The sequence below is a fragment of the Ailuropoda melanoleuca genome, chromosome 8 (genome assembly GCF_002007445.2).
Source record: "Ailuropoda melanoleuca isolate Jingjing chromosome 8, ASM200744v2, whole genome shotgun sequence".
Classification (NCBI taxonomy): Eukaryota; Metazoa; Chordata; class Mammalia; order Carnivora; family Ursidae; genus Ailuropoda; species Ailuropoda melanoleuca.
Window position 1 is genome coordinate 114,289,559 of NC_048225.1, and position 20,694 is coordinate 114,310,252.

At 38.4% G+C, this 20,694-nt stretch overlaps 1 protein-coding gene across 1 annotated transcript in view; it reads right to left on the minus strand.

Moving 5' to 3' along the window:
- The window catches only part of USH2A (usherin), a 729,748-nt gene extending 710,220 nt beyond the window's left edge, over positions 1–19,528 (minus strand). Inside the window, exons 1-2 of the mRNA XM_034667668.1 lie at positions 18,874–19,528; positions 15,112–15,277 (exon numbers count right to left, since the gene is read on the minus strand). Coding sequence (XP_034523559.1) covers positions 15,112–15,277; positions 18,874–19,358 — 651 coding nt within the window. The 5' untranslated portion in view covers positions 19,359–19,528. The remainder of the gene's footprint in view (positions 1–15,111; positions 15,278–18,873) is intronic.
- Between the last annotated feature and the right edge of the window lie 1,166 nt (positions 19,529–20,694).

Sequence of the window (20,694 nt, forward strand, 5' to 3'; positions counted from 1 at the left end):
ACTCCATGCCTCAATCGCCTTATCTGCACCTTCTTCCCTGGGTAGTTCATAACATGATACATTTAAAACCTTTGACTCAGCAAGAACCAATGGACATAGATGGGTGGGTTGGTATATTTTAATTTTTTAAATGTTATATAATTACTGTTCTGTCCCTCAAAGAGCTTGTAGTCTAAGCGAAATTGCACAGTTAAGGACAAGTCTTTAGGATATAAGGACAAGTGTATAACTTTCTACATTACACACACACACACACACACACACACACACAAATCTACCCAGAATGTAGCAGCTTCCTGAACTCTCGTGCTAGCTCTTTAGCAAGCTGGTTCTTCTCTTGGGGAATCTTTATTACCTCCTTCAAGACCTGCCTTGAATTATGAAGCTAAATGAAAATAAATTGTGATACAATGTTCACTTTTAAAAAAGGAAAGGATAGAAAAAATTAGAATTACAGCAAAATATTGGAGGGCATTGGTTGGGTTTGTCTTTTTTCTTATTCATTTTCTAAGTATTCTAAAAATGTAAGTTCTATAATTTTTATGACTTTTCAAATCTCATTTTATTCAAAAATGATCTTCCAAAAATGTCAACCTCACAGTGATTTGTTTCTATTCTCCTTCTTGGGGATAGAGGGCATGGATTCAGTATCTTCAGTAACCTCGAGACCTCTTAAAAAGTATTTGTACATAGTAGACATTTAGGTTCTTTTATACTCATGAAGGTAAAATGCTTTAGGCAAGAGGATTTGACTGTTTACCAGGCATATGGCCATAGAGGTTCTTTGCAACCTATTACATATAGTAACAGAAGACATATTTGCCAATCCCGACTTCGACACATGATCTTCCATAAAACATCCTGTAGACATGCTCTAAGTAACCTACTATTGTGTCACCAAAGAATATTGTGCCACAAAAGACTCTCCTGCATATGGCAAAAAAAAACAAAAAAAAACTTCTTGACAATCTTATTTTCGTAATTTAAAAAATTATCTTCCAGCAAATACTTACATTGAAAATTTAATCAATTTATAAAAGTGCTAAAATGAATATATANGGCAAAAACAAAACAAAACAAAACAAAACAAAAAAAAACTTCTTGACAATCTTATTTTCGTAATTTTAAAAATTATCTTCCAGCAAATACTTACATTGAAAATTTAATCAATTTATAAAAGTGCTAAAATGAATATATAAAACAAAGGTAAGAACTTAATAAGAATTCAATAAGGTTCATAAGCCAAACAACTTGCATGCTAGGGGCTGACAGAACACATTAAATGGGATTCAATATCTAAAGGTTTATTTTTTTCTAGGTGTTTTAAAACACTGGTTATTTCCTTCATGGCTTTTGATTTATTTTTGGTCAAAAAACTTATCAATTTTGATGTTTTCATTTTCTTACATGGAAAATGGCAGTCAGAATTATTATTAATGGATTAATCATTATAAAACATTGAAAATTAAATAGGCATAATACAGGTCTTCTGATTCTGACCAAGATGGAGTAAGCCAACTTCAGCCTATCTCTCCCTGCCAATGACAACTAAAAACTCTGTATAAAATACAAAAAAGCAACTACCTGAGTGTTCTGAAGAATGAACCAAAGCAAACAGATTGTTCAAAGAAGCCAAAACCTGGATAATTAAAAATTTCTGCTCTGCAAAAGATGCTGTTGAAAGAATGAGAAGACAACCTAGGGCTGGAGGAATATTTACAAAACAAATAACTAACAAAGGGTTTGTATGCAGAATACATAAAAGGCCACTGAAGCTCCTCAATAAGAAAAGAAAGAACACAATATTTTTAAATGGGAAGATATGAACAAATACCACAAAGATGGAAGGAGGACAGAAAAATGTTATCAGTAATCAGGAAAATGCAAAACAAAACAACAGTAAGATACCAATGAATAAATATCCATCAGAAAAACGGCTAAAATAAATGGATGGATGGATAAGATAGATAAAAGAAAGGAAAAGAAGATCTCTTGCAGATCATGAATGAAAACCTGAAATAAACTGGAATTCTTACTAATTCTTTTCTTGCTCGCTTTCTTGCTTTCTTTCTCATATCAAGCAAGTGCTCGTTAGGCTGCAATGCAACTGTAATCTTACATTTTGCTGGTGGGAAAACAAAATAATATAAAAACTTCAGAGAAAAAGTCAGCAATTTCTGATAGATCTAAACATACACATACCATACAAGCCGGTGATTTTTGCTCCTAGATATTTATTCAGAAAACAGATCAGGGATCAAGAAAGGGGGGGTAATCAGAAGGGGGAATGAAGCATGAGAGACTATGGACTGTGAGAAACAAACTGAGGGCTTCAGAGGGGAGGGGGGTGGGGGAATGGGATAGACTGGTGATGGGTAGTAAGGAGGGCACGTATTGCATGGTGCACTGGGTGTTATACGCAACTAATGAATCATCAAACTTTACATCAGAAACCAGGGATGTACTGTATGGTGACTAACATAATATAATACAAAAACATTAAAAAAAAAAAAAGAAAACAGATCAGAGGTTGACAGTGTAGGAGGGTGGGAAAGGGGCAGAGACTATAAAAGAGTAACACAAAGGAATATTTGGAGGTTGCAAAACTCTGTTATCCGTTGACTACATGTATCTAGTAGGTAGATGCCAGGGATATTGCTAAATGAACTACAGAGCACAGAACAACCACAAAAGAGAACTGTCCCAAATGTCAGTAGTGCCAACTGAGAAATCCTTCCCCAAAGCAATTAACCTCTTCAGAATGTGACATATAGGGGCACCTGGTTGGCTCAGTCCATTAAGCATTTACCTTTGGCTCAGGTCATGATCCTGGGACTGAGACCCAAGTTGGGCTCCCTGCTCAGTGGGGAACCCGGCTCTCCCTCTCCCTCTCCCTCCTCCTGCTGCTCGCCCTGCTTGTGCTCTCTCTCTAATAAATAAAATCATAAAAAAAAAAAGAATGTGACCTATACTAATAAAAATGTGAATACAAACAAAATCCAAACTTGGGGTAATTTCTAGGCATTTCACTTATTCTGTCGCCAACCTCTTCACAGCTATATACATATATACTAGTGGATATTTCAATATCGAGAAGCAATAACTTTACTTTCACTGGCACTTGTTATACAAACACATAAGATTGAATCAGTTTAAGAAATATATCCAAAGTGTGTAATAGAAAGACATGCGATGTGACTCAGGGAAACACAGAGCCCTACAGAAATGAGTCAGAGTGCAGGCAAACATTGAATCAAAACCTTCCTGCATAGGGACACAGTTCTGGTTTTTAGTATTAGGCTCGACAAGCAAACCTAATCTTTTCGTTTATGCTAAATCCAAAATTCATCATGAATTTTCTATGATTCTATTTGAAATATTATCTAAAATGTGTATTTCATTGTATACATTTTCCATGGAAGCATCCACTGTACATTCATAAAATAAGTCACCTAACATTAATGCTCATTTACACAAGTGTCAATGATTTAGGACAGTATATCTAATAGGCTGCAACAAAAATTAACAACAGCTCATAATTATAGATGCTAATTTGGATAAGCTCTCACTAATTAATAGAAGAGTTTATCCTTGGTATTTATTTTAACCATGATCAAGCATTGCTTATTATTTTAATCACTACATGAACCAGTTACACATGGTACAAATGAACATCAAACTACTTATATTAACACAAGAAACTCCTGGTCATGAGATCTGCAAATGATGATAATCATTTTGGATCCTAATGACTACTTTCCCCCATTTACAAATCAAATATACAGCAAGGTGATGGCAACTGTAACACAGAAAGAGGCAAGTCTTGAGGGTTTGTAAGTAGCTTTTCCACATCTAAAGTTGCTTCAAAAAGGCAAACCTGCCAAAATTAATTGAAATAAGAAAAAAAGGACAAATTGTACTACTTCCCCCCAGCTCCATCTCCTGTTTCATATGAAACATTAGCAATTTCTCTTTCCCCTGAAACATTCATGGTCAGGTAAATTAGCTGAAATGTTGATGTGTTGATGCCAAGTTAAACGTTGCCCTTGCATCAAGCCTATATTTCTAATTGAGAATTAATCTTCTACTTGCCCACATGAAAGGGACGGCTCTCTGCCAGCAGCTGGAGTTGCAGTAATCACAGGCAATAAGGGACACACCTTGTTGGCCTAAGTGGTTATTTTATGTACATCCAGTCTGATGTTTGGTTCAGAAACAATTTCAACCTTATCTTTTAACTGCAATTTTGACCAAATAGTTCCTGAAAAATTTTTCAAGAATCTGCACTGCTCATGCCCAGGTTTCTCATCAGCACTTAACAATTAGCCAGCACATCTGAACACTGCTGCAATTTATATCAGATTTTTCTTTGTAAATAAGACCATGTCTAGCTTTGTCAGAATTGACTCTGTGTTATCTGACCAGCATATCTTCTCCCTCTTTTTTCCTTCCTATATCCAACTCATTTTACAAAAGACTTTTCCTTACTTCTCATCATTTTGGCCAATGTGTTTTAAATACAGTGAAGTTTATAACCATAGGCATTAAAAAATGGAGGGCAAGGTCCTACTGAAAATACTGACTTCTGCTTCTAACAGAGATGGAGTTGCCCTAGTCCTCCCCGTGCTCTCTCTATAATTAAAAAACTGTGGGCATAACACCACATACAAGTATAGGACAACTGTTCAAGGTGGGAAGAAGGCAACAAAACACTTAGGGACCTCAGGATTGGAGGAACAACATGACAGTAAGTCCTCAAGATTTTCTTATTACTACCCGTATATTCTAGGCAGAACATTCCAGAAGCATCTATCCTAGAACCATCAACAGACACAGATAAATTAAGTTCCAAGAAAAGTCTACTTCTAGATAAAGGGCCAGGAAAATGTTTTAATGAGAAAGGGAACCCTTTCTGGCAATATCTGCCCTATTGTAGCCAAACACCTACAGAAAGTCCCTCCTCCCCTCTCCCCTCTCTCCCTTCCCTATTCCCTCCTCCTCTCCCTCCCTCACTGTGCACCCCTCCCCTTCCCACCTCTCCCCCACTAGCAGAGCCCATCAGGGGGCTAAACATTCATCCCACCCTCCCACCCAGCAGAAGTCAGCTGCTATACTCTGATTCCCCCACACAGTGGGAATCTTCCAGTCCTCCTGGCAAAAGCAGGCAATCTTCCAATTCCCCTGCATGGTGTTGCTGACACACCAAAGAAGGAGCTGATCTTCCACTCTCCACTTGGTGGAAGCAGGGAACTCTCCAATTTAACTGTAAGGGTAATTTTAATGGAACTGAATAAAGAGCTTATTTTCTATTCCCTGCTCCATGGAAGGAGGTAGCACTCTGACTCTCCCTCCAAAGAAGTGTTGTCAGGGTGAGCAGAGAGCTGATCTGCCTTCCCCCATCTGGCTAAACAAGGCCATACCCCAACTCTTCACCAGCCCACCAAGATGCTGAGCCTCTCCCTCCACCCCCAATCTGACAGCAGCAAGACATAGGAGGCGGTACAAGGCAGGGCAAGTCAGCACTCCACTTCCTCCCAGTGTTGTCAGGGTGCATCGGGAGCTGGACCTTTATACTTGCCCAGCATCAGTACGACTGAACGAGGAAGTATGCATCAGAGCTGTTCAGTACTTTATTTTCCCCAATCACTGGTGTCAGGGGAGTCCAGTTGAGAGCTGAACCTCCAAACCACTTCACAGCAAAGAGAATGAATGCAGTGTTATATATCAGGGCTGGTCTATACTCCGGTTTCCACCCCAACTCCATCAGGTAATCAGGGACTGGTGGGGAGCTGAGCCTCTACTGCCATTGGAATTAATGAGACTGAAGTATGTGGTATGAGGTAGGGTTAGCCACTATTCCGCTGCCCTCTTCACTTCCTTGTAAATTGGAGCCTGTGGGAAGTTGGGCTTCCATTTACACCTGGCATCAATGAGATGCTATGAGAGGGCATTACTGAACATCTACTTGTCCTTCCCTTGGTGTCAACAGGGACGAGCAGGAAGCTCAGTTTCCACTCCTACCCCCCAGCCACGAAGTGCTGTGAGTCAAGTGATGTGCTTTCCCCTTCCTGGGGGCAGTGAGGCTCAGTGGGCATTTCAGAATACATCACCCCTCAGAAACAACAGTACTGTGCCAGTAGGTGGCTCACATTCACTGGGAAGGTATTGAAGGGGAAGCTAAACTTCAAACCCGCCCATCAGCAACCAGGCAATGTGAGAGGATGCCCCATACGTTTAGGGTGGTGATGACAGGGACAAGTGGGAAGCATGTACATCCACCGGCCATTAGAAAGGAAATCAACGCCTTTCTATAAATGCCTTAGTGCCAACACCCCCAAAATGGCTACATGTGACAGATTTGGTCCAATTAGGATAAGACAAGGAATTTGCATCCCAGAAAACAAACAACATAAAGTTACATACTATATGTCCATAATCTAAACTTTCTTGGTCAATCTCTACCACAGTGAAATTGACGTAGGCTGGGTCTCCTCCCCAGGCCTCTGAGCTCTCCCTATCCTCATCCTTCCCACAGCAACACAAATGCCTTCTGTCACTTACCCCTGATTTTTTCATTCTTTCGCCCTCCCCAGATTGAGAAGCATGAACACTAAGCATGAACAAAATTGATCCAATTATTTGTCTACCTCTGGAATATGCAACTCAATTTTTTAAGGGATTATTTCATGTAATTTTTGGAAAGTAGAATGAGATCACTTTTTCTGACATAAGCACGTATAATATACAATTATATAATATAATGTATACAATTATATAATTTATAAATATCAGCTTTTTTTTCACTGCTGTAGTTAATTAGAAGATTTAAAAAATCTATTAAAGCTTTTCCATTCTTGGAAAAGTTCTCTTAATTTGTTTTAACTTTATTCTTTTTTTGGTTTATAGATATCTAAACTGGTATCTTGAACATATGCCTTTATTATGTATCCAGAGCAATGCAGCTGCTTGGAACACTTGAATGTTATATTTGAGAGAGAGAAATACCAAGGGAAACAGTATGGGAAAATAAAACTATTAAAGTCCATGTTTAAATAAAGTCATATTCTCCATTCCATTACCAAGTGATACATACCATAGGCCAAATTCTGCCCTAGGTTATATGCACACTGTTTTTTCTGACTTTTAGTGGTAATTGTTCATGTATAACTGAAGGCATCAGTTAGCCCTGTGGGCACAAGAATGCCTATCCTCAAAAAAAGCACAAATTATCCGTCTTATTATATTTGGCTTTTAGATGAAAGTGATATAATATAAATGACAATTCCATTAAATAATATAGGTTTTAAAAAGCACTACCATCAAATTTTACAGAATTACCATAGTGGCATTTTCAAGACTAGAGATTGTTGAAGACAGATAAGTAGACATTGGAAAATACTCTTCTTTTTATAGCATTTTTCAATTTTAGTAGTCTATGTAAATGTGTACTATAATATTTGTATATATTTTCCTTTTGTATTTGATAGCTATTGGCTATATATTTATAGCTATTGGCTCTGTTGGCTGAGAATCAACTATTTTCAAGCACGAAAAATTGCTAACTTCTTCAAATACCATTTTCTAAATTTAAACATTTATTTACTCATGGCTTGCTTTAGAACTTGATTGGAGGTGTTTCCATAGGAAAGGTCTTACTGAGCTTAAATTTTTGCTGTGATAACAGCAAAATCTGATAACATTCAGATTTGTAAAAGGTAAACATTATAATGTGATGCGTGATGATTTTCTGCTCATATTAGCTAATCTCTCTGTGTGTGTATGCATTGTTTATATACTAATGGCTTATAGCTGGTACCAAATAGATTGGATTAGGAACAGGTGGAAAAGAAAATGGGTTGCTGGTCAGGAGGGAAAAAACTAAACTCCATAGCTCTATGTAAACCTCTAAGCTATTGGGTTTTTTTCAGCCTTTTTCATTTAAGACATGATGTATTTCTTTCTAAGAAACTCAGACCCCCACTCTTACTGAAACCTTTTGCTATTTTCACCTCCCAGGCATTGTTGCCCTGTTTTAGATCTACTGAAGTTTCCCTTCCTCTTCTTCTCCACCTACTTAAATCCTATCTAGCCTCAAGAGTTAACTCACATCCTACCTTCTTTATTCATGTTTCCTGACATACCTGAATGGGAGATGATCATTTCCTTTCTGGAATTCAGATTATCTTATTTTGTTGCACACTTTAACCCGTTGGGGAAGGAAGAAGTGATAATGCTTGGCCCTCACCCCAGACCAATGAAGACATAATGGAATGTAGGCATCAGAATATTTTTTAGTTTCTATGATGCTAGTGATTTCTATAGTTGAGAATTATTGCCCTGAGCCGAATTCTAGTTCATATGTGCCAAATATCAAAAATTTGATTTTCACGCACCTGGGTGGCTCAGGTGGTTAGGCATCTGCCTCCAGCTCAGGCCATGACCTCCAGGTCCTGGGATCAAGGGAGTCTGCTTCTCCCTCTCCCCCTGCTTGTGTGCTCTCTCTCTCAAATGAATAAACAAAATCTTAAAAAAAAAAAAAGCAACCTTATTCTCATCTAGTGTTTTTATTTAAGCAAATGAAACTTATCCATGCCATTGTCCAAGCCAGGAATCTGGGATTTATCACCTCCTTTCCCTTAACCTCCAATTTCTTCCATCAGCAAGTCCTTTGTTTTAAATTTCCAAACAGCTCTCAAACGTGACCAGTTCTCTACATATCTGCTATCATCTTTGTCGTTCAAAGCGTACTTATATCTCTCTGGGAAACATGAGCACAACCTAGCAACCCTGTAATCTTGTCCTCGTGCAAACTGTTCTCCTTCAATGGAACCAAAGGGGTTTTTATGAAAAGATCATCTGCTTAGATCATAAATTTTTCCCTCCTTCTCCTTCCTCCCCATCACCTGTTCCCTACCTAAAACATTTCAATAAAGTCCCACTGAAAACATTTTAACATGGTCAACGATGTTCTTTTAAATATAGTTTCTTTCAACCCCTCTGGCTTATTGTACACGTTGTTCTGCTTTGCTGCCTTCTACCCACACTGGCCTTTTTGTTTCTCCCATGCAACATACTCTCTCTTATCAAAGGGTGTTTGCACTATTTGCTATACATGTATAGAACGTCCTTCTCCCCTCTCTTTGCCTAGTTAGATCCTATGCATTCTACTGAATACATTTTGTTATCCACAAAATTGTGTCCCCCACAGACATGAAGTCAATCCCTGATGCTTATAAATAGGACCTCATTTGGAAATAGGGTCTTCCCAGATGCAATCAGTTAAAATGAAGTCATGCTGAATTAGGGTGGGTCCTAATCCAATATAATGGCGACTTTGTAGGGAGAGAAGAAGTGTCACACCAGGGGAGAAGACAGCCATGCGATAGTGGAGGCTGGGATTTGGTGTGAGGCATCTAAAAGCTAAGGATTGCCAGCAAACACCAGAAGCCAGAAGCAAAGACAGATTCTCTTCTACAGTTTTCAGTGACAGAGAGAACATGGCATTGTGGACACCTTAATTTCACACTTCTAGCCTCAAGAACTGAATAAGAACACATTTCTGTTGTTTTAAGCTACCCAGCTGGTGACTTTTTTTTTTAGGACAGGCCTAGAAAACTAATACACGTCTAGTACAATGTCTTCAAGTAAGCCTCCCTTGACTTCAGTGATGTCCTTCTTACGATCCCACAGCACATATCACAGTTATAATTTTGCTCTCATTGGTGTGATTCTTTGATTGTCTTTTTCTAATAGACTATAAGCCCCATTATAGCAGACTATAAAGTGGTTTATCAGACATTATTGTCTTTACACATCACATTTACGGTGAAAATCAAATAAGCTGGGTTTATCTTTGTTCCATATTTGTGACAGGTATCTAACACTTCAAGGAGTTACCTGATTTTCCTGAGGGTTGCACAATTTAAGTAAAATGTCAAAAGTTAAAGCCTCGCCTTCTGACTGAATATTGTATTTGAAAGACACGTGCAAAAATGCACAGTGAGTAATTTTTATTTGGATGGATTTACCTCTCTCCATCATCAAGCGGGAAGAAACCTCCTCTTATTTCTACTGTATCATAACATGTCTTGGTTCTGTACATCATGGATCCGGTGATCAGGACAGGTTAAGTGACATATTCTTTCTTTAACCCACTATAGTGGTTCCATTCCTGACTGCCATAAACCAGAGACATATTGAGCAGAACTTTATCTAAAATTACACTCCATTGTCCATTTAAACCATTGTCTCAGTGAAGATATAGTTGTAAAATATATTGATTTTAATTATTTGTATAAATCATGCCAATATGGGAAGCATTACAAATATTTATATTACAAATATGTACAAACAGAAAAATAATTTATATTTATTTTACAGATATGTCTTCAGTTCTTGTTCTTTTGGTTAAGGGGGGATTCAAATAACCTTACTCCTTAGATCATCATAGTGACCTAGGTTCGTGGCAATTTATTATTATTACTATTATTGTTGTTGTTGTTTAGCTTAAGTCCAGAAAAACTGGAGACTGTAAATCTAGGTTGTAAATCTTAGGCTTAACTACCTAAGGCTCATTTTTCTCATCTCTGAAATGGAGATAAGCCAATGACACAGAACTATTACTAGCACTTGAAATTTACCATGTTTAATACAGTCTACATAATCAGTGCAGCTGATACATAATACATAATGACAACTACAATTATCAGCATTTTTAACTAATTCTGAAATATAATTTGTAAATTCTACTGATAGTTAGCTCTCAATAACTAAAACTAGTCAACTAACTCAGGTGACATTCAGTGGTTGGATTCAAACAGAAGACTTTGCACAATGTTTGATACCTGAGCCCATACATATCAATAGTCACAATTAAAAGCAATGGGAAGCATTAAACAATACGGGCTGGGATTCTCCTAAAGTGAGAGTTGAGGTGGTGTTCCCATGAGAATCCCAGCACACAGAGCTTACCGAACTGAAGGAGGAGACTTCCATCAGGTTGCATGGACATTCTATGCTCCCTCAATCAACAGAGACATGGAACACCTTGATAAACTACGCACGTGGGCATATACCCCAGAGATTAATTGAGAGACTTGGTTTATCTGTTCCAGCAAGTGTTGGTTAAATTGCATTTTCTTTTTCTCCAGAACTATCAATAGTTTTCCTTTTTTAGATTGAATACATAAATCAAAAGAACATATTTCATGAACAAACTGTGATTATGAAACCCCTATTCTTCATCTATTGATTCCTCAAACTTGATTTACCATGCATTCTTTCCTTCGTTGTATTAGATTAGATCTGCTCTTTTTCACCATGGCTAGAACCATCGTTGGCTCTTGAACTGTCAGCGTATCAAGGAGCCTTCAAAAGAGCATAGAAAATGCATGCAACCCTACTGCTAACCCGAATCTTGCTCCTACGGTTGTACTATTTCGTCAGTTTCAAATTATAAATTGTTTTACTGTATTTCAGCATAATCACTACACAGGTTACTATATTAATGATTCTTTCATCCTCTTTGTCCTATAAAATGTGCAGAAGTGCTTAAGGGAAACCAGTAGTTCCATAAGAAAGTCTAGAGATTTGGCTTTAAAATGAGAGGCTGGGAAATGTGAAAAAGCTTCCAAGTTGTTCCACCCCCTGACCCACAGCAAACCACTAAAGTAAAACTCTTTTACGTATTTCAAAACTTTTTTTAAGAAAGAAAATCAAAAGAGATCTCTTACAATAACTATAAGCACGTGCTGATTCAATATGAAAACGAAGCTTTAAAAAATCTGCTAATGTTATCAGTGTTCCCCATTTGATAATAAAAAGTCTGAATTGATTTTTTTCCAGTTTTAGTACAAAAAATATGACATAACGAATTTCAGCTTGATATAATTTGAAATAGCCAATATATTAAACCCCAAAGTGAAATTTAAATTGGCAATCGTGTCAGATTCAAGTCCCTGAATGAATATTAATTTAAAAACTAATCATTTTCCAACAGGTTGAAGCTTCAAAATGCTAGTTCTTGAATAAAAGCAGTTAGATCCATTACTATAACGTCGGGCATCTTTTGTTTAAGAAGCTAGACCTCCACTGTTCAGTATGTCTGGCTCTTCCTGGCATCTTCTTTGCCCAGGGATTTAATTATTTAAAACTCATTTCTTTTTTCTGAATTTGGGAAATTAAAATTCCGATTTTGCTGATGGAAAGCTGATACTGAGTGAACTGTCTGTGGTAAGGTGTAAGGTCAGATATGTTAATTAATTTTATGTCACTAGCCCTTTGTAAGTTAAATTCTGGTTTCTAAGCCAATTTTATGAGTAAAGGTGTATGTTTTATTTTTACACACACACACACACACACACACACATGCATGCACACCCCATATAAATTCATTGATTTGTGGCCATATTGAAGAATGAATAAAAATATGCATACACATTAATTAGACTTGCAATTTGAAATGAGACTAAACGAGCTTATCAGTTATGTGTTCTATCCTATGCCCAGCATGATGGAAGTCTCTAACCCCCAAAGTAAACAGAATTTGGATGTACTATATAATAATGCAACAGTAAGTTGCATTTATATTAAAATGTATTCTTTGCAGTTATGCAGTCAAAGAGTTACAAGCCTCATTTCTCCCAATCTTGGCAAGAAAATCTACCAAAAGTGTTTCTGTATGAATACCAGACAGCATGGAGAAGCAGAAAAAAACACAATCCTGATGGTCAGTTCACAGAGCTGCCTCTGTCACTTACCATCTAGACAAACCTACGAAACTCAAGAGATTTCTGAACACGCTCCATTTACTTTATGTGAATTCAGAAGGAATTCAAGGAAGCCTCCTTTTGTCACTAGTCCAAATCTCTTTTTACATAAGTAAGGAAACTAAGTCAAATGGTTTTGTTAAGACTACAGAGTAGCATTACCTGAATAAATTACCCATACATCTGATTTCTTGTCCTCCCCTCTACTTTATAGAAACCTTTAAAGGATGAGCACATTCCTTTTAAAACATCTATAAAATGAATTATTATAAATTTCATAGTATCTTCAATGTATTCAAACTGGTGTCCAATTTAAAGGAACCCTATGCAGATCTCTAATTTAGAATAAATAATCACTAACTTTCCTTTGACTGAATCCAGATTTTCATAATGCTGGGTTGTTCCCAAATGCACCAAGACATGCAAGGTGAACAAATGACAGATCTATACGGTTTTTCTAATGTTTTAGGACTGCTCCATCGTTTTAACTTAAAATGTAGAATGGAGAAAAACTTATGTAAAAATAAATTTTAAGAACTAGTACACAAATTGGAAAGGACAAGTTTTCTCTTGATAGTCCAACAGATATGAAATAAAGCAGCCTCATTAAATCATAAGTACTTTAACCTTTCCTTGAAAGAAGGGAAAGATTTAAAGATTTATAAAGAAATTTTTGCCTAAACTAGGAAATGACTCATATTTGACATGTATTGAAATGATAATGCTGATTTCAATAGGCACTCTAAGAGCATTTTACTCCCAGGAGAGTAATTCAGTCATGGTTACCTTTTCACATTTCGATTTTAAACTTTCTTTTGCAAAGCTTTTAATGTACTACTGCTGCCTGCCAAAACACGGCACCGTTTCACAGATAAGGCGACATAAAGAGAAGTAAAAAACATTTTTTTATCCCTGTTGATACAAAAATATGCAACAAACATCATCTACGTGACATCGTCTGCAGATTCCCTTTCTTCAACAGTCTCTGGTTCCATAGTTTTAACAGGATAGCCTAACTCTGCTGCACTGATCAGTGGGTGGGATGGACCATTTCAAGATACCGAACAAATTAGTCCCCTATCTGTAACTACTGGAAAATGAGAGGTAAGCACAACCAGATTGAACCCATCGTGTGCTATACACAGGGCCTTAAAACCAGACACGACTTACCCTTTGGTAGCTCCTTTCAAACCTAGTGCTATGGAAATGCTGCTCACTGCCAACTGCATTTGATTAACTCATATCCTAAGTAACAGTTGAGTAGATAAGGCAAAACACACTGATTGGATATACCTTCCTATAGAAATCAGTTGTCTGTACCTCTCTGCATTCATATTTTAAATCTTCTTCCTAAGGCTTTGAATGTACTACTATGCAATGACACGGCAGAATTTCAGTTATAATCAGGCAAAACAAGGATATGTACAAAGTGTACTGAAATCCTCAAGAATGATATCTGTGCTGAAATAAACTTTGAAACCCAGATAAAATTCTCGAGGCTCTCGAAAGAAGTCCACTTCCAAACCGCTTCAAATTCCAAAAACAATATGAAATTATTTTCGTAACGAGAATGAGGGCACAGTTGTCCTCGTCCTCTAGCGTGAATGGGGTCTGCATGAACCCCTATTTGGCCACTCCTGTGAGCACATGGGATGGGGATTTTTGTACACTGGACCTCTGGTATGAAAGCCAAGAGTAGTGACTTTCGGCTGCAGTGGGCCATTCTAGGACCCTGAAGAGAAGAAAGGATAAACTCCATCTCCATTCCCAGGAACTGTAAAATACCAGATTTCTCACAGTTATCTCGGCCTTTAACAGCTTCTAAGGCTAAAACAAACTGGCTGACAACTAAAGGAATCATATAACACTTTTTGAGTGTCTGAAGTGTAAAGTTCATTAGTTCTAAGGTCAGCATTTTAATGCAACAGCCAAATTTTATTCACATCATCAGATGCAATCTGCGAAAGACAGCTGTAAAAACCAGGCCGGGGCGGGGGGGTAATGCTGCCGTAACTAGTAAAATCTGTACCAGCCACTGAAAGAGCCCTGCCACATTTTTTAACAAAATAAAACAAATAAAACAAAAATTTCCTGAGGATGTTATTATCCCAAACAGCATTGTCCCAAGTTTGGTGGGAGTTTTCACAGCAATTTTGAGGGGGAAACGCTGGAATATCAGAGATACTAGGTCATTTAAATGTTATTTTTCTTTAGTTGTCATTTACAGATAAATGAAATCTAAAAGAACTGCTTCAGACCTTGTGGGAAGATGCCATTTAAAGGAAAGAAAGGAAAACGGATCCTTGTGTTTAACCAAATGTTAAATATTTTTTATTTTACTCACCTGCACACTAAGATGAATCCATTTCTTCACAAGAATTCTCCCCAGTGTCATTACTTTTATTGGAGGCTGCAAACCATTTACTGTGCGATAATAAAACATGGTCTCTTTCTCGGATATTGTAAGTTTGAACACAATCTGCCCATCCGCTGTCTTTTCTATAACACACCTTAGGAAGCAACCAGGAGAGAGAAAAGGTCAGCATCCTACCAAAAGACATGCTAAGGCATTGTGCAGTTACAGCAGTGTGAAAATAATCCCAAACTCCACTCAGAGGGGCGCCTGGTGAATAAGGGCCTGAATGCCATTATATTCAGAGCAAGTTTTACTCCAATTAAGAAGCCCTTTTATTGCAATAAAAAACAGAATTCTTATTTACAATATATTCCCCAGAACCTCAACACCCTTTATGAGAGATTCATGATGGAAACGAAAGTGGTTGAGTCATCCAGCAAAACCAACATTTAGCCTGTTGGCTCATTAGTCTCCTGCTATTTCTTTTATAGGAAGTGGCACAAGACACTATGTCCTGCTTGGGGATTGAGTCATCGGCACAAATCTTTTTTTTCTTTCTTTTTTTTTAATGTAAAGAGAATTTAGTGTCCATAGAAGACTCTAAAGCGCTAGCCCTGAAGTCAGAATTGCTCTATTGAATTCCCATGATGAAATGGAGAATGGACAATGCAGTCTCTACTTACTTCCTCATCAACGGGCCAGAAGCCAAAGCCAGTGTCTGTAAGAGCTCTCCATGGCCGCACGGCCCAACTGAGGCACTGAGAGGACGTTAATGATCTTGGATGAAAGGTCATACAGTCTTCTAAAAACCACAGTGAACTAATATTTTGATCAAGTAGAAGAACATTCAGAAAGATTTTCTAGGTCTTAGGTCAGGCCAATTACCAAATTATTTTTTAAAAATCACTTCTAGTCTCATCATAGTGGCACTTTTCTCATCCCTTTAAATCGACAAATGGTGTTTATATAAATGTTTATTTTCTATGTTAATTGATGTTTCACATAAATTATCTTATGTTGATTATATGATTGCATATTTTGGGCCACTCTGTACCAAGCAGAAACAGATATGAACCGAAGTCTCATTCCTCTCCACCACATTTCAACTCAGCAAGTCAACTTCTTAGCAGGAGAGCATGATGAATGCTTGCTAGTAGCCTCCTGAGTGGATTATTCCCAAAGACCTGCTACTTAAAGACAAGTATCTCTGACATTAGCCATTAACATCTCCCCAAATAACTAGCTCTTAAAGATACTCATCAAACTGAATGTCACAGACAAGAACTCAACAAGATGGCACCTCCCAAGGAGGAGAATTTCATCAGGTACTGGAGGAGTCTGGGTCCCTTTCTTCACCCAACTGCCTCCTACTCAGCTCAGGCGTCTCCAGGACTATGCCTGATCCTGGAACCTTCTCTCTGGCTCAGGGTTGCTTAAGCGACCTTCCTTGGTATTCAGTGAACACACGATTCATCTGTCTTCCCATTAGCTCAGGAGTTTTCTGAGAACAGCAGAACCAGGCATATAGCAGACCCCAAAAAACCAATGAGTCAAAGACCAGATCAAGAAGAGGAAGCATCAAAGAAACAAAGGTAAGTGGGGCCAACCAAGAACGATTGCTAAAGAGGTTTTAAAACTTCCCTTGAAGGTCAGATTTTCCACTAATTATTCCTTCTCACTTGGATGTATTCTTTCCTGGAGTCGAGAGGTGAAAATAAGATCGGAGAACACTTAAGAGCTACTATTTCACTGTTTTCCTATATTTTGTACATTTTTTGGTGATAAAGTTATGAGAACAAGGATATTTTTAACACAGGCAAATAGGTTTAGTTGACATAAATTTTTTATATGAAGTAAAAAATATGGCTTTATAGAAATTCTACTTTTTTTTTTTAACCCTCCAGTGGGTGGATATTTTTAAATCACTGGGATGGAAGAGCTGTCTCTCGACCCCCTGCCTCCAGGTCTCCAGGTCTCAAACAACCTAAGAAGAGTTTGCTTCTACTCATTTTTCTTGAGTTTAAATCAACAAGTTAAAATTTGACCATTACTCAAGAATGTATTTGCCAAATGCAGGCTTATTTTCCCAAGCTTACTGAAAATGCATTTCTTAATATGTTATTATCTTCCTTGCTATTTTGTTTGCTTGTAAACATACTAGCTTTGGTAGATAATGAATGTGAGAGGAAGGCAGGTAGCAAAATATTTAGGAACTGGATTTATTCTGCTCCTGGATAAACAATAATTGGATAATCCATGCTTTGTTTGTTTTACTTATCTAGTGCAAACACCCCGAAATTCCCCCAATTCCCATAGTTATTTTAGTTTTGAGAATGGAAACGACCTTGATGCATAGAACTCTCTAGACCGTAAACCATGTACCACTGCCTCCATCAATACCCTCTGTCTTATTTATACAAAATGATACCAATAGAAGAAGAATTTGGTAGAGACTTATCCCATGGAAAAAAAACTTGGGGAAAAATAATTTTTCCTAGCCATATTTGTCAACAGACAATTTTTTAAGACTCTTTGGATGCTCTTTACATAAACTGAGTAGGTTGGATTTACTGACATTTCAAATAGTAAAAAAAAAAAGGAAAAAAGAAAGAAAGAAAAAGAAAAAAAAGATTTGCTTTTAGGGGAGATACAGAAATCGAGATAATGGTTTGTGATCATTTTCACTCCAAATGAAGAAAAATGCCAACTTTCACTTGGCAAATTAAATCTAAACACCAAAGACATTTAATTCATATTTACTTATGAGATTATAAGACTTTTCTGGTTTGTGTCACAAGTTTTTATATATTTGACCAATACTCTCAATCAAAGAAACTGTCGGAAGGGGAAGAGCTAAAAGCCTACAGGAAGACAAAAGATAAGCAAAAAATGCCTCAAAACTTCCTTACTCATTCAAATCTCCAGATTGGCTCTAAACACTTAGGGAGAACATATGAGAGGTCAGTTTTAGAAACTATTACAGAATGAAAAACAGATGATTAAATAGACTAACAAACAAACAAACAAAAAACCTTAAGGAAACCCCAGTCCCAGCTCACCAAAGGCATTTCCGCTGTGATCGATGGCATAAAAGCTTTTGGGAATCTTTGATGCTTACCTATGTATTTCCCAACAGAAAGACCACAAGGTAAAGGGCCAAAAGCTGTTATCTTTTCAGAGTTAGAGGATTATTCATTTATTCAACTCATATGATTGGGCATCTTCCAGGAGTCAAACATCTCTTCCTGGGAAAATAAGGCTGAATAAAACACAGTCCTAAGCCCTTGGAGAGCTATCTGCCTGATGAAAATTTTATCCTCTGGCAGGACCTGGTTGTTTATAAAAACCTGGATCAGAACTCAGAAAATATCAATTATTTGTACTACTAGCCCCTATGCCTTAAAACTCACACTGAGCCTGGCTGAGCCTCTGAAGGCTAAGACCAAAGTTTGCGCTCAACGGTTGGAAAATAAATGACACTCAGAAACAGATCTGCCTGCAATGAAACTATTTTAACATACTCTTTTTTGAGGGCTCACTTCATCCATGAAAAAGAGAAAAAATTCTAAATTTAGGGGGGAAAGTTTGGAATGTAAACCTGGATAGGAAGACTACCACAGAAGTTGATCTTCAATTGCATGGATTCCAGGGTTAGCCTTCATTTCTAGTTCAGAATTCATGTTGCAGTAATCTTCACTACTATGGATCGTCTAGGACCCTAGGAAAACTTACACTCACTCTGCTACTTACATTACACCTTCCCGCTCAGGTTTCAACCACACGGCTAAAGTAAACGATGCCGCCAGCCTCGGAGAAGGAGGAGAAGAAGAGCAATTCTTGCGATTTCCAAAAATAAAACTTGTGGAATTGCTCTGGCAGATGGGACACAGATCATGCTTGTCTACCGCGATGCAGCTCCCTAGGCCTGCGGAGAACAGGGCAGTGTAGACGGGAGCTGAAGATCGATAGGGGCAATCCTGAATGCAAAGCCGCTGGGTGCAGAACTCGAGACCCGCAGCAGCAGCAGGGCTGTGACAAAAAGTGCTTCGGTCTGGGAGTCCACACGTCGCTTCGGTTGGCACAAGTGAAACATTCTTGAAAGCTCCCACATTCTCCAGCCTTGGGAAAAGACCCTGCGAGTCAGCCACGGAGATGGCAGCGAAATACGCAAAGATCAAGGTTTCTGCGACGTGGGTCAAGAAGCGGAAGCCCTGTGAAAGAGCCAGGCAATGCATGTTTACACAAAAGCATGCTCCTCCCGCTGAAGCCGTCCTAAATAAACAACAGGGCCAGTGCCGCTCGCCAGCCACACTTGGAAGCTTCAAGCGACAGTGTGATACTCCATTTCCGGGAAACCGCAGACACGTGTTCACGCGGAGGTGATGCCAGAGGCCCTCTTAGCAATGGTCGAGACATGAGTAGCAGCTGGTGTCTGGGGAGCAAAAACAAAGTGTCAAGGAAAAGCTGCTACGTCTTTAAAATTTAAGTTCATCCCAGGCCTGAGGACTTTGAGCCCCTGACCGGAAACATTATTGAACTGCTCAAAGAAAAAACGTTTTGAAGTACATTGTCTAGAGGAAACTATTTCTTCTTTTGGTAACTATCTTCATTTTGTGGGGCAGAGCAGACCCTTAAGAGTCCACAGGACAGCCAGTTTTATATATATAGTTACACACAGATACATATATATTTCTGTGCCTATATTTCACTACGTAGTAATCTCAGATTACTATCTACCCCAGGGAATTAGCTACTTCACAAGGGAAAGAATTGCATAGATTTTCTTCACCCATACACCTTATGTGGTAGCACACAGCTAACTTACAGATGTCCGAAATAAAGCTGGCAAAGCACTTTGGGCCTTTCCCCCCATCCCAGCATGTGCAGCAACTTTAAGCTCCCAGTAAAGCTGATTAGAAACCCAACACCATCTGTCTGTCCTATGCCTTAGTATTTAGCAAACGTTTGTGTTCGTGTTTCCTCATATGACTATGTATTTGTAGGTTAAATATGGACCCCTAATACTGTGTAAGTAATTGTATTGATAAATAAGCTGAATTACCATTTCTTTATTGCATTTCAACCAGTCTCCTCAGTGTGACAAATGGCTCTTCACAGGACCGCTGTCCCTCGTTGCCTGGCAACACTGCGGTAACCCCCCGGGGTTACTCTCAGCAAATAGGCCACAGCAGCAGGAATGCTGCAAGGAAGACGTGGGAGCCCAAGGAGAGTATTCTGCACGGCAAACACTTGGTTACCTGAAACTCAGAGCGCAGTCAGCTTGGTGGCCCGCCTGGAACTGAGCTCCCCAAGCTTTCAGCAGGTGCTTCAAGAGGTGGGCGGGACCTGGATGAGGCCAGGCATGCATAATTTTAAAGTACCAGTACACCTTATCCTATAATCCCCTTTGTGCCCCCGCCCCCCCCACCCCCGCTTTCACACACCTCAATCCATTTAATCATGGAATCAAAATGATCTGCCACTATTAGACAGCAACACAAGAAGAAATTTCTAGTGCTCTCTTTCTTTTCTGGGGAGCAAAATGGAATTCTAACCTTACATTTTGATGCC